This window comes from Panthera leo, chromosome F2 (assembly GCF_018350215.1).
Source record: "Panthera leo isolate Ple1 chromosome F2, P.leo_Ple1_pat1.1, whole genome shotgun sequence".
NCBI lineage: Eukaryota > Metazoa > Chordata > Mammalia > Carnivora > Felidae > Panthera > Panthera leo.
Window position 1 is genome coordinate 44,888,542 of NC_056695.1, and position 15,596 is coordinate 44,904,137.

The window sequence follows — 15,596 nt, forward strand, 5'->3', positions numbered from 1 at the left end:
ATACATTTTTGATACACTTTAGAAAATGGCTTAAGAGACAAATGCTTTACAATTACTAATCATTTAATCTTCACAAAACCCACAGAAAAGGTACTATTACCACCTCCATTTTACAAGTGAGTATACGGAGACCTAGAAAAGTTAACTAACTTGCCCGCCACAGCACTGAGTAAGTGGCAGAACTAAGACGAGAACCAAGGTCTATCTGACTCTAAAGCTCTGGCTTTTTATTGTTTTGCCATGAGTACCACTGTTTTAATAGTGAAATAGATGTGATTTTATGATCTCATATAGTATTTGCTTAAAATTTATGAGGGTTTACTTAATTATTGGCACTAGAATGAGATGAAATCCACCTAAGAAAACAGATGCTCTACAATGGATAGAAGACTTTTCAAAATTAAAGTCTTATTTTTCAGCTCTATCATACCATTTCCTCTCAGGTTGGGCTCTTTGCCCAAAAATACTCTGAAATTATAATTTCCTGGCAAAGAGCTTTAAAGGAAAAGAAGCTGAGATTTTTTTTCCCCTTCTTTCACCCTGCAGAGTCTTTTTTATTTTCTAAGAACGTTTCACTTACCCTCAACTGGAAAGCGTTAGGATTCCTTTTAATTTCTTGTAACAAACCTATTGGAAGAAATGCTGCAATACACTCCCTAGCTTTAAAGACACAGTACTGCAGATTTATTAACAATAAGTTTAAAAAAAAAAAAAAAAAACCAAAGCCACAAAAGGCAGACAACACAAAACAGCACATCTGAAAATGTTCTGACATATTCGTGTCCTGTTAAAATAAAAATTAAAAATAATCTCATAAGAAATATGCAGAACTGTAAATCTCATAACTTTAACCCAGGTCCTTATAAAGATTTTTAAATACTCAATAACCATACCTAAATTTGAGAACTAAAAAAGGGAAGAGAATCTTTCATTGATTAAGAATAAAAGAGGAACTTCCATATGAAACTTGCCAAGGGCAATCCATGTACCTGCTATACAGAAAAATCTTCTATGATTTGTGCCAAAGATACTACCTACACTTTAAAACTGGATTTACTCATATATTTTGTCCCTATTTATTTCCTGCACTTCAAATTTTGAAGGTAATATATAAGGATTTAGTCCTCATACACTGACAACTCCTCACTCCCATCCCTAGAATACTGAAATTAACTAAAATTTTAAAAAATTAACTGAAATTAACATAAATACATTACAGGTATACCTACATTAATAAAAGTGTAATTTCAAGGAAAGTTTAAACTATGACAGTATTAACATGCGTATCATTCAGTGAGTTGTGTACTCTGCTTTCTGTTTAATGTTTACAGACTTTCATAAATTGAGACGAGAACTGTGAAGACAGTGGCTCAGTTCTGCTATTTGTGCAGATGGGACACTATCTTGCTTGATTTCTCAGCACAGTTTGATTACACAGTAACAGTACATATGAAGCCATTTCTCAGTATTTCTCTGTGGTTCTTTGTAAACAAATTAAGAGGATTACGATCCTTTATGAAAACAATTTTTGCTTTTTTTTTAATGTTTATTTATTTTCGAGAGAGAGACAGAGACAGGGCACGAGCAAGGAAGGGGCAGAGAGAGAGGGAGAAACAGAATCTGAAGGAGGCTCCAGGCCTGAGCTGTCAGCACAGGGCCAGACACAGGGCTGAAACTCACAAACCGAGAGATCATGACCTGAGCTGAAGTGGGACACCTAACTGACTGAGCCACCCAGGTGCTTCAGTAATTTTTGCTTTTCTAAATTGGGGTTATTTTTACCTGTTTGGTTTTGTTTTTTTAGAAATAAAAATAAAATTTTAAAATCCCAAGGATATCTAATAGAAAAAAATTTTGATTATAAGAAAGATAAATAGCCTAAATACTTTGCCCATAGAAATTAAAAATAAACAATTCTAAGTGTAATGCTACAGTATTTGCATGAGTATAAATACCCTCTGAAATTCCAATGCACTTTTGTAATAATATCATGAGTTACCAAAATCTAAGTAATGTTCTAAAATGACAGAAATATTTTTTAGCTGAATTCTGTGGGCTTAAGGTAATAACCTGTTCCCTTTTGGATGAAAAATTTGGTTATTTTCATATTAAAACTTAAGAACTTAGGGAAGTTTGGAATAATTTTTTCTCCCCTTCACTGCATATAATGTTCCTCCTCTTGGTCAAAAGATAATTTCAAGATGTGCTATGAACCCAGAAGAGAAAAAGACCTCTAATAAGCAAAAACGGACACAACATGCATGTATTTTACTTTCGGAAAGGGAGAGCAGCTGTCAGGTCAGGTCATTATTTCTGAGATAAGTAGCAGTTTAAAGAAGGACATAGTAATGAAAATGACAGATAACAGTAAAAGACAAGACTAAGTTTAGGGGAAAACCAGTTACATACAGCAACAAAGCTTCAAACACACCAAAAGAGCACACTTGACTGTTTCTATGAACTAAAATTATGAACGGTTCTATGAACTGCCTCTATGACTTTTTATGAACAAGAAAAGCAAGAAGATGATTTGCTTTCTTGAAGTTTCAGAAGACTGAGCCAAGTGCCTTCATTTTGGTATGATTTCAGTCAAAACTGGCTATATAAAAGTGTTTGTAAAATACCTGAAATATATTGCTTAAAGTGGTTTACTTCATTTATTAGAAAAACCCATTACGTGGTACACCATACTTCACAATGATGCTAACTATAGTTAAAATTATAACCATATCACTATTTTGACAGGCTCTTTGAAATCACAAGGATTTATGAATATTAATTAAAGCTATCTAATCAAGTGCTGAGAGTCTATATAAAAGGCAGAGAGGGGAATCCCACTGTCTTATCATTAGCCTAGTACCTGAATTCTCTTCTATTAGAAAAACAAAAACAAAAAGCCTTGGAAGTATACAATAAGAATCTAGTTCATGGAAGAAAAATTCCTTCTGCAGGGAAAGAAAATCATCAAAACACTTTCTTCTCCAGAGTTAATTAGTACATACATTTTTAATTTCCACTGGAATTTTATGCCATTCCATCATTTATTTTTTTTTATTTTTTTTAACGTTTTTTATTTATTTTTGCGACAGGGAGAGACAGAGCATGAACAGGGGAGGGTCAGAGAGAGGGAGACACAGAATCTGAAACAGGCTCCAGGCTCTGAGCTGTCAGCAGAGCCCAATGCGGGGCTCAAACTCACGGACCGCGAGATCATGACCTGAGCCGAAGTCGGCCGCTCAACCGACTGAGCCACCCAGGCGCCCCAGCCATTCCATCATTTAATTTGACATTTATTTCTTATAATTCTTAGAAATTACATAAACTATAAATTTTTTTCATGGCAATCATTTCTCTATGATCCAAATATCTATGATCCAAATTTCACTGATTACTAAAAATGTTTGAATGGATAATCATTGGAAAATAATTACTGGTTGCTGTTTAACTGCAAGACAATAGATCAACTTATAGGTTCAACGTATCAATTTATAGATCCAACCTAATGTCTTTTAATACAGTAAGTGATTACACCAAAACTAACTCTTTCTAAAGTTATGTGACACAGCATCAAATGTAAATTACCCACCACATCACTGAGACAAATATCCTGTATTATCTAATCAAAAGCACAATAAAACTTAACTAAAGGGGCTGATATCAAAACTAAAAAGGAATAACATATGGCATTTCATATCTGGATATACTTCATTTTGCAATTCATCATACTGTAGTCAGTTAGAATCGGATTTATACAGCAGCCTCAAAAGGTGCCCTTGAATTTTGTTTGTGCACAGACACATATACTTTTATGTATGCAAGACAAAGCAAGCTAAAAGGTCTACCTTAAAAAATAAGGCCTGAAATCTAATCTTATCACTAGTGGTGGTTTTTGTCTTGGATTCTTTTATTCTCTTATCTTTTTTGTTTAAGAAAAGAAGAAACTAGGTCACCTAAAACCCTAAGGAGGTGAGAAAGAAGTAAGGCTGGATATTAGGATAATAGTGGGTCAAAGGGTAACCAAAGTAAGAGAAGGGAGAACATGAAGGTAAAAGTCCACTCAAAATAGTCTCTACCATAGAATTTGTCTACACACGCCCAATTTCTGGCTTAAAACTTAGAAAAATAAAGGTATGGCAGAGATTATCCAGAGGAAGAAGCTCAAAACTTCCAGTGCTATCAGATTTTTTGACACAGCATCCCACAGTTGGAAAGAATGAGTCAGTTCTCCTATTTGTGAAAAAAACACTATTTAAAATTAAAGTGGCACTAACCACACTAGTGCCAGGGTTAAGGTCCTGAAATACCATTTCTCACTAAAAGAAAGTAGTGCTTCTTGGACAAATGGTTGATTCCGGATCCAGGACAGGAAATGGACATAATGAGCCCTGAATATCTTATCACTGCAGACAACGAGGAAGCTACAGGTCACATTGTCCCTGAAGGGACTTCCACTGACGAAAGACGGGGGGACACTTTGAATTTCAGCAACAGTAACTGCAATGGATTAAAATCCATCAAATATGGGGTGCCTGGTGGCTCAGCTGGTTAAGTGTCCAACTCTTGGTTTCAGCTCAGGTCATGATGTCATGATTTGTCAGTTCGAGCCCCACATCGGGCTCTGCACCGACGGTGTAGAGCCTGCTTGGGATTCTCTCTCTTCCTGTCTCTCTCTGTCCCTCCCACGTGTGCTCTCTCTAAAAAATAAATGAATAAACTTTAAAAAATAAAATAAAATCCATTAAATATGCTTAAATCCATTAGCTCCTAATGGCACTTAAAAAAAAAAAAAGAATTGCTTCCCTTTGGAGAAAAATAGGGAACTAATTCATTCTCTTGAAAATGTGTAAATAAAGGGGAAGAATCCAGCATTTATCCTGTTTTATTTTATAAAGTGTACCACTGGGTAATCAAACAAAAGATGAGGGAGGTGATTCTCTATAAAAACATTCCAACTAATAAATGAAAACAAAATGATGTATTTAGAAATTCACCATTTTGCAACATCCAATGAATTAACAGAAATAAGCACTAACCATCAGCAGCTGCTAATATCAGAAAAAAGAGACACAACTAGACACGAAGTGACTAATACAGTCTTGCCAAACACCACCTATAACAATTCCTATGGGATCAAAACTGAGCCCATCAGTCTCTGGATCCAGTTACCCATTTGCAGAAAATATGGAGGGCAAAAGAATATCTAGAATTGCACCTTGTGTAAGCTGTCAGCAAAATCCAGGCTGTGAAAAACTATAAACAGCTTGAGTTCTTCAACAGGAAAAAGGAAAGAAAAGGGATAGAGAAACTAATGTAAAGATTAAAAATGACAACTCCTTGGGCACCTGGGTGGCTCAGCCAGTTGAACGTCTGACTTTGGCTCAGGTCATGATCTCATGGTTCATGAGTTCAAGCCCATCAGGCTCACTGCCGTCAGTGCAGAGCCTGCTTTGGATCCTATGTCCTCCTCTCTCTCTCCCCTTCTCCCACTTGTGCTCCCTCAAAAATAAATAAACATTAAAAATAATAATAAAAGTAACAACTCCTATAAAAACTATTTTTTTTAATTGGCAAGACTAACCCTAGAGTGTTTAGCAATGCACATTTAAGTTATTACTATAAAAGTCAGGATAAGGGTTACTTATGGGGAAAGGCAGCTGTGACTGGGATGGAACACTAGGAAGGGAGTGTGGCAGAGTTCTTTTTCTTAACCTGACTGGTGATTACAAAGGTGTCTGCCTTAAGCCATACACCTGTTTTTTACTGATGCTTTTTTTTTTGCAGTAAAAACATTTTTTTTAATTTTTTTTTGACGTTTTTATTTATTTCTGAGACAGAGAGAGACAGAGCATGAGCAGAGGAGGGGCAGAGAGAGAGGAAGACACAGAATCTGAAGCAGGCTCCAGGTTCTAAGCTGCCAGCACAGAGCCCGACACGGGGCTCGAACTCACGGACTGTGAGATCATGACCTGAGCTGAAGTCGGACACCCAACCGACTGAGCCACCCAGGTGCCCCTAGTAAAAACATTTTTTAATAGCCGGTCACCAGGACACCTGAATGTTGCAAACACCTAACAAAGGTTTGGTATGTTCCCCATTCTCTAGACTCATACAGTGAAAAAAGAGGTTAAAAAAGAAGTTAGTGTCCATTATTTCCTCCCAATCCACTTCCTCTCCTAAGGGAACCACCTAATACCACATTTCAAGCCCAACACATTCACTTTTCTGGGAGTTGGAAATTCTAAGAAATAGACTATAAGGTACCCAAACCTGTTCCTCTCCAGGTCTTCTCCACTCCCAATTTGCTCAAACACAAAACCTAAGGGCCAGAATTGACAATCTCTTCCTCAATCCCCACATCTAGTGTATCAGTAAGTCCTTCATTTCCAACTCCAAAATATAATTTAAATCTATCCACACTTCTCTCCATCTCCACTGACTCCACCACCTAACCATGAACTATTCCAATAGATTCCTAACTTGTTTCCCTGCTTTTATTCTTAACCCTCTACAATCTATTCTACCCAAACCAACCAGAATGATTGCTTTTAAAAGCATAAACTGCTTAAAATTCTGCTTAAAACCCTTTAATGACAGCCCACTGCACTCTTACATCCAAATTCCTTTCCATGGCCTGCATCATTGACTCTCTGCCCATTTCTCTGACCTCATCTCCAACCACTTTCTCCCATTTTACAATCCAGCCACAGTGGCCTCATTTCAATTCCTCCCACACACTAAACTCTTTGCCACCTCCAGGCCTTCTCACAGCTTTCCCTCTGCCTGGAATATTCTTTCCAGCTACTCACGAGGATAACTTCTCACAACCCTATGTCACAGCTTTAGTATTACCTTCTCAGAGAAGCCCTGTCCAACCATCCTATAAAACAGGTTCCACCATTCTTCTCTATCAATACGAGCTATTTCTCTCCTTCACAGCTCAAACTCCAACTGGAGTGTATGTTCTTCTATGAGGTCAAAGATTTCAACTGCTACATTTAACAATGCACCCAATATGTAGCATTTGAAAGGCAGTTAATTAATAATTACTAATATATGAATAAATGAGCAATTGAATGAACCCAAGGCTGACAGCCAATTTCTGTCATGAGCAATGATCAATGAGTAAAGAAAGCCAGTTTTAGAAAGAAATAGGAGAATGGGGCAACTCAGCAGACTCAGGAGAGATCACCTAGCTCCAGAGCGAAAGAGTCAGGGAAATTAAATGTGTATTACCTTTAACTTATGCTTTCCTCAAATATGTCAAAGGTCTACCTAAATTACAAAAAATAATTTTAACTTGCATTCTCCAACTACAGGACTCTAGGTCCAATGGTCTCACAAAATCAAAAATCCTGAAAATGAAAAATGATCTGGACAGACAGTAGTAACATTCTGTATTCTGAATATAGAAACTATCTCATCTTTGGAATCACATATGCTCAACAATTTCCCATTTTCTAAGTGTGAGAGTGTGTGTGTGTATACCAAGATACTAATATTTATATCAAGATATCCACAACTATCTGAAAATGTTACTCTATTTGACCTCTTTACTAAGGTGTCTGGTATCATGTAAAATTTATAAACTAATTCAGAACCCACTATACTATCACATCTCTACCTATATTAATTATCAGCAATATTAACTGTTTTCTACAATTCTCACTTTGCTATGAAGTCATTTTGTAAGTTATGTCCTTTAAGATACTTTTAAGAAGTTCAAGGTAATCTGTACCTTATTATTCGTGGCATGCAAACAATGAACTTATTTTTAATATTTATACATATCTATTTACATACTTATTTGTATCTATTCAACTTTAGATTCTGTGGAAAAACCAGTTGTAATGAGACATTTCAAATATAGAATCTGTTCTAGGATTCTAAGAATTGAAGAGCTAAGAATTGAAATTAGAATAATCCTAAAATATGAGGCAATTCAAATAAGATCTCAACAAAAAAGAGACTTGGATCAAATAAAAAAGAAAGTTTCTATGAGATAGTATAAATTTTTCCTTCGCAGAAAAACTAAAGACCTTTGTTATTTAGGAAGGGGAGAACTAGTAGGAAGTCAGAAATTGAGGCAATCATAATTATAGCTTTGCACGGGGTCATTCTACACCAGGAGGCAAATGAGTCTTTGCCTGATAGCAACCTTTATGTATTACATATTCTTTTGTGAACTCTGTCAGACATCATAGACCACAGTTTTCCATTTTCCCATACTTCAATTGGGACCTATATAAAATGTTCAAAATACTGTGACTTTTAAATTACAGCTTCCTTTCTCCCTATCACCACTATCCTTTTTAGATTCTTAAAGAATATCTCTATTGTGTATATAGGTAGTTACCCCAGTCTGGATTCCTCTGGCAATGCCATCATAGAGCTTTTAAGTATGAGGATGGAGTCTAAAATGAGATAAGTTTCTTGACTGTCACTACAACATAAGCCAGCAATGTTTTTTCAAACTGCAGATCACAACCCATTAGAAGGTCATGAAAATAATTTGGTGGACCATGACCAGCAGTTTTTCAATGAAACAGAACAGAAAGTAGAAAAATACCAAAAACATCCTACATAGTACGTTGTATGAAACTTGTTTTAATTTGATATGTACGTGGGCCTGTCCTGGGTTTCACCATCAATTTTTTTTTTTAATTTTTTGAGAGCCACTAATATATGATGGCCTGAAGTGACGGTACCTTTAGTTGAACACAGACTTCTTTGAAACCAGAAAAATTAAATTCAAAGCACTTCCCCCCACCTCTACAATCCAGAATCTAGAAGTACTCAATTTAAACCTTTTATGATTTTTTTTAATTAATGTATTTATTTTGAGAGAGAAAGAGAGATATAACACGTAAGCTGGGGAGGGGCAGAGAGAGAGAAAGAGAGAATTCCAAGCAGGCTCTGCACTATCAGCGCAAAGCGGATGTAGGGTTCAAACTCCCAAACCATGAGAACCTGAGCTGAAACCAAGAGTCGGACGCTTAACCGACTGAGCCACCCAGGTACCCCTAAGCCTTTTGTTGTTAAACCTCTACTGATACACACTTCTAGAATGAGCATTTAGATGACTTAAGAAAAACAAATTTCAACCCAGCTATGTCTAATATATGTTTACCTTTTTCTTTACATTTCTAACTAATTCTTCGGTTCTAATATATGCTATCTCTCAGCCCCTTAAAGAACAAAGGATAAATTAATCTTTGCCTCAGGTTGGCCAAAGACTGAGTTTATCTCCTGTCTTATGGTGCAACTGAAGTTTGCTCACCAGGACCAGCTCCAGATGTTACCGTTCCCTCTTTAGGAAGGAAGAGCCAATTGACTGGTCCCATCTACAGGACTTAAGTCAATTACAAAGGAGATGGTGCCATCCCCAGTTAACTGAGAAAAGCCAAAGGGAGGACAGATACGCTTAGGGACACTGTCATTAAAGAGATGCTCCTGTTTCTTTTCTTTCCCTCTGAACTACTCAGAACCTCCTCCCCTAGCTTGCCTCTAAAGTTGGGAGCTCCCCGCAGGGCCTACTTGAGGCTATTGGCCTTTGTTTTTTTTTTTTTTTTCTTAGAGGTCATCTTCTCAAAGAGAACTCTAGCTCCCCCCTTAGTGAATCTCTACTATAATAAGCACAGAAGAATTTTACTTTGTAACATTCCAAGGGCGCATGAATCAGTAATACAGACATAAAATGAAGCCCATAACTCTTGTCATTGCAATGTCTTCATGATTTTTGTCATACCCTAGTACCTACTTAACTGATTTGTTGCTTTGTCCCACACAATTCAATTCCAAGAGTTGACAGTTCCTGCTGTCTGTTTATCTGCATTCCCAATTTCTGGTCTAAGGTCAGGGCTACTGATGCTACAGGCTGATTGATAATGGCTTCTCATGCTGAGGAATCTATGAATACCTTATACTTTACCCTCCTGTATCATCATCCTTTTTTTTTTTTAATGTTCATTTATATTTGAGAAAGCACAAGCAGGGAGGGACAGAGAGAAGGGGACAGAGGATCCGAAGTGGGCTCCACACTGACAGCAGCTAGCCCACATGGGGCTTGAACTCACGAACCCACAAGATCATGACCTGAGCTAAAGTCAGACGGTCAACTCACTGAGCCACCCAGGTGCTCCACCATCCTTTTACTTTCACTTTTTCATTCCCTACTAATTTATCTTCTGACTGATATTCCATTTATTCATAGCAACACTTTCCCTTATGAAATAATGGTTTCCTTACCTTCACTTTTCATTGAATGCACTGTATAACCCTAATATTTTACCTTGAGTCTTCAACTTTACTTCCCCCAACTACCTTTACACACTATAAAAAAAAAAGAAAGAAAAAAAAAACTGCCAAAGAATCCAACCATAGCTTAAATCAAAGAACTCTCCTTATCCATCTTGAAAGTAAATTTCAGTGGCTTACTCTCTTCTTATCCTTCCAGTGTTTTCACTGTCCCACACCAACTTTTCCTCCAAATATACCTTAACCAATGCATTTTACGTTTTAAATAACTACTAATTCTATCATCTAACTGAGGAACAAGGCCTGTCTGATACAGTATATCTCTCCAGCAATGAATTCTGTCCGCTCTTTAACAACTATATAGGCGGTATATATGACTACCTATCCTCAAGCAACCAGAGTTTTCATGCTACCCACCACCTGTCTTTCATAGAGGCCGACCTCCCCTTTTATGAACGTTCTACTTGGTGAAGAGCCCATGTTCTGATCATTTCCTTTCCTATCTATCAAAACTTATCTACTGTGTGGTCATTTTTCTTTCATCTAGCAGTTCCCCTACAGAGAAATCTGAGAAACTCAACTTACCAAAGGGCTAATAATTAATAACCATTTGATGGACTTCCTTCCCAGAGGAACTTCATTTTAATAAGGACTTATAAAGACCTCGGTGACAGACCTTTTAAGGAAACCTGGGGAATCTAAAAGCTATTCTGATACCTTAAGTCAGGGACCATAGGTGACCACATGTATTGCCTATATTTAACACAGCCTGGTTGGTGAGACCAAATCAATGAAATGAGGTAAGAGGGGCCTTCCAGATCCTCTGGTCATGATTCTCAGATCTGGCTGCACAGTGGAATCTCCAATTCCCAGAGGAAAAGGATGATACCAAAGAGCAAAGGCAGGCCTAACACCCAGGCCTAATACCAGGTCAGATACATATTAACAACACGCTAAAAATATAAAGACATGTATGGGAATAACAAATACCCAATTCAGGACAGTGACTACCCTTTGGGGGAGAGGGAGGGAATGCAACTGAGAAGAGACATACTTAGGGAGCTTCAACTATATTTGTAATATTTTACTTCTAAAGCTGTGATACAAAAGTACTTATTAAATTAGCTTTTGAATATCTAAAATTTTGTAATTGAAAAAAGAACAATATGAAGATGGCACACACTCAAAGGGATATAATATTAGGAATACAGAGAAATACTCCAGGCTAGAAAGCACTCAAGTAAGATACTTTATGAAGCAGGCCTTGAAGGAAGAATAAAACATAGATTACTAGCAAAAACTAACATAAACTTCTCTAAAGGAAAAGCATGAACAAAGGCAAAGTTGGGAGTACCCATAGCCTACAACCTAAATAAAAAACAAAAGGGAAACTTTAGAACAGATTCATTTTGGAGAAGAGTAACAAAGCCTGGGGATTAAGTCTGAGACCAAGGGATAGGAGTCTTGAGTACTAAGTAGACTAATGTGCCCCAATCCAAAAAAAAAAAAAAAAAAAAAGGAAAAGCATGGGGGAAGTGATGTTTTAACAAAACAAATCAGAAGCCATGTGCAGGATGAACTAAAGTAAACAGACTCCTATGGGTCATTAGGAGGTTCTGTAGGGCAGCAAAAGGGGAAGAGAAGGTGGTAAAGCACTGAGAACCAGGTCCTAGTGCCCTATCTCTACTCCCAACAGAGCCTTTCTACTGCTAAAAATTTTTGAAAACTATTGCACTAAAGTACCTAGTTGGAAGGCACTGCTGTAAATCACGTATGACTGTCATAAAACCCAGGAATGGGGTAGGAATATCAAAAATGAAAAAGGGAAAAGAAGATGAATCCAGACTTTTGGTGGAGAATTCAACAGGACCTAGGGACAAACTAGATGGAATAACGAAAGAGTGGATCTGCATGAAAAAATCAAAAATACAAACCAAACAGCAGCTGTTGGTCATCCAGACTTGAACACCAGCAATATACATGTGAGCATGTCAAAGTGTTTGAGCTACCCAAGGGAGAAAAGCAAAGTGACATTCCTGCAGAGATCAGGAAAAGAACAAGCCAAGGACCCACAAGAGTGTACCCAGAAATGACCACCACATCATGGAAGGCTAAGCAAGCAAGCGAGTTTTAAGAAAGAGGTATCACTATACACAGTGAGAGGATGTGCAGCCCCGTACAGCCAATCAGACTCAGCGTTCTGGCATTCCTCCCCCTGACCAGATTATTTGACCTGACTTTCGATTAATAAGGAAAAAATAAACTAACAACATTTAACATCATCAAACACATTGCGAAGCACTGGGCTAAGTAAGTACTTTACACACGCCCTCATTTAATCCTCACAACACACTTTACAGATGAAGAAATTAAACATAGAACAAGCATAGTAAATTACAGAGCCAAGATCTCTGTTTCTTAGGACAATAAAATAAAGGAATGTGTATATAAAGTTCCTGGCAAATAAAAGGACCTTAATGGCAGCTATATTTTATTATTAGAAGGTAATGATCAACAGGGAGGAAAAAACTCACTGTCAGTAATCCCTGTCACGGCCTTCCGTGTGGCAAACTCTTTTGGTGTCCTCAGCTATAAAACAGGATCAATGCCTGTAATCCAAACTATTTAATAGGGTTGCAATGATGATATTGTGAAAATGCAAATGCTATGAAAAAATTTTAAGCCATATTCGAATATATGGGATTAATGTCACATATCTTGCTCTTCAGAAATGCCTTCCTGGATCAACACAAGTCTCTCTGAAGAGAGCTAAAAATAAGCCTGTTAGATGTGCAAGCACCACTTTGCAAAGTATATATGACCATGGAATGGTTACATACACCACCACTGTCTCCCCCTGACCCCTCTAGGTTTTCTAATGCCCCTACAAGGCCAGGGGTTCCCTTACACCTATAATGAAACTTTGAGCACTCAGAGCTAATGAATAGAGAGAACCTCTACTTCAATTTGGACTTAAGTTGGCCCTCGGGCATTATGTCACAGGTGCCCCCCTTCCCATTTTTTTTCTATGGTATTAAAACTGGGTGTCTAGTCAACACTAGAATTCAATACTTTACAAAATGCCAGATAAGAATCTATGAAGGGCTCTGTGTGATAGCAGGTCTCTTTTGGAAACCCCTCCACAACCCCCCTTTCTTCACCTGAACAGATGGTTTCCAGGCCTTAAGGCTCACATGTCTAGTTACCCAATTCACAACAGCTCACAAAGTTCCTACCTTTTCAATTATTCCATGTTTCTGAATATATCACCTTTCATCTAAAGATCGCTAAGTATCAAAACCCAAGAACTCCTTAATCTTCACAACAGCACTATCTGGGAGAGAGATTAGTACATTTTATAAATTAAAAATGAAAGACCTAGGTTAAATGTTTTAAACAACATCAGTTAATTGACACTGATTCATCCTTGGGGGGAAAAATACCCACTATGAACTTATATCAATGGACAGCCTTGATTTAGCTAGATCATTTCAAATATTAGTTTAAAAGTATCTACTGTGTACTCTTACTCTTCCAATACATTAAACATGAAATATAAACTAACAGTAAATACCAAAGCATCACTATTTTTATATGCTAGAAGAAATACAAAAAAAACTATAGGAGGGAGGGGTTCTAATTTAAGATTCTCACTGCCTTGCATCCATAAATACTTTTGAACTTGACGGCGATAGGGAGAAGAACACCTGTCAGGGCAGTATATCCACAAGTTTTACAGACTGTGTAGCTATTAATATTGAATTCCTTAAACTGTAAATAAATAACCCGCCTTCTCAAATAAAAGGCAGTATTATGAAAAACATTTGACAAGAACGCCTACATAGCTGTAAGCTGCCTAATTAATTTCCTAGTTTCACGTCTCGGGGCTTCGTGAACTTGCCGGGAGGGAAAAATCCTCCCGGCCCAGGAGTCCGGCCACGGGGAGCCCGGCGCTGCCCAGCGACTTTCCACGCCGCCAGGCCCCGCGGCCGCGGGACAGGCGAGGCTCGGCCTCCCCTCGGGCCCCGTCGGCGTGTGGACAGACGCGGCCCGGCACTCGGACGTGCCTCCGACTCCCGACGGGCCTGGTCTGGGCCCCGCAGTGGCGAAGGGGGTCGCGGTCCGGCCTGGCCTAGCCGCCCCCGCCCGCGGCCGCCGCCTCCCTCCTTCTCCCGGTTCCCCACGTTCGTTACCTCTTGGGCGCTGGCGGCTGCTCCATGGCGGCGGGGGACAGAAGGAGGGATCTGGTGGACGGTGAAGGACGGAGGGAGGCGAGGAGCCGGGGCACCGGCCGGCCGAGCCCCGGGAAACACAGGGGAAACTCCAGGAACTCGGACCAACTTTCCCGTAACTCCTCGGCGGATCCCCCTCCCGCTCGCGAGTGCGGCTCCTCCCGGCGCGCCCCGCCCCTCGGCCGCCGGCCGCGGTCCTGGGAGAGTGGGTGGAGCCAGACGCGGCCCAGGCATGGTGGGCGGAGCCAGGCCCTGGTCGGGAGAGCGGAGTCAGGGGCGGAGGGACGCTCGGGCCACATGGCTGGGAGGGGGGGAAAAAGCGCGGGGACTGGAAGAGCTAGAGGCTAAGGCCTGGTAGCGACACAGAACCCGTCTTTTCTGGCCATGGGCACGTTCCTTTGAGCCGGCCAAGAGCTGCCGCTGCACACTTGCCTTCATTGCGTTTGCCCCAAACCGATTTGACTCATTTATCTGGATTTCTCAGGGACACATCCCAAGCATCTTGTGCAGCCTTTTGAAGTGTTACTAACTGCCCACGCTTCCTTTTAGTTGTTTATAATTATTGGCTATGTTTTCCCGCAGCCATATGACATTTGTAACTACAGCAGTAGGGATTCTTTCTGGAAATTCTTGTTTGATGTTGATTGTAGACAAGCTCCTTGCTACATTTCACTATAATTATGTCTAATTACAAAGAAAATAATTACTGTAGTGAGATCTCTCAGTGCACCAATTTCAGTGCGCTGTGGTCTTGCCAGCTATTCACTTGGGTAACCTGGAAAACCTATCACAAATTATGGTGCATAGAAAAGTACTCAAGAAACGTTTGTTTTCTTCCTTCTTGTCATGGGCCCTCTCCCCTACCTGTTCCCAAGGCCCTTACCTCATCATAATTTGATCCCTTCATTCATTGTTTGTATACCATTTAATCTTGAATTCCATATGTAAATATCTTTCTTAGGACCATATCCAGGTGCTATGTAACGAGTTTCCTTGCTTTCCTTAGAAATTATCAAGATTTAGAGTCATAGAGTCTTTTTGAAGATTAGAATGAAGTCTATGAAGAGAATGTTAAATAAAGGAATTTGATGAACATTAATCCAAATTAAA

General features: G+C 39.0%; 1 protein-coding gene across 1 annotated transcript in view; it reads right to left on the reverse strand.

Moving 5' to 3' along the window:
- The window catches only part of STK3 (serine/threonine kinase 3), a 282,817-nt gene extending 268,162 nt beyond the window's left edge, over nt 1–14,655 (reverse strand). Inside the window, exon 1 of the mRNA XM_042923147.1 lies at nt 14,448–14,655. Within this exon, the coding sequence (XP_042779081.1) occupies nt 14,448–14,473 (26 nt within the window). The 5' untranslated portion in view covers nt 14,474–14,655. The remainder of the gene's footprint in view (nt 1–14,447) is intronic.
- Nucleotides 14,656–15,596: the final 941 nt, after the last annotated feature.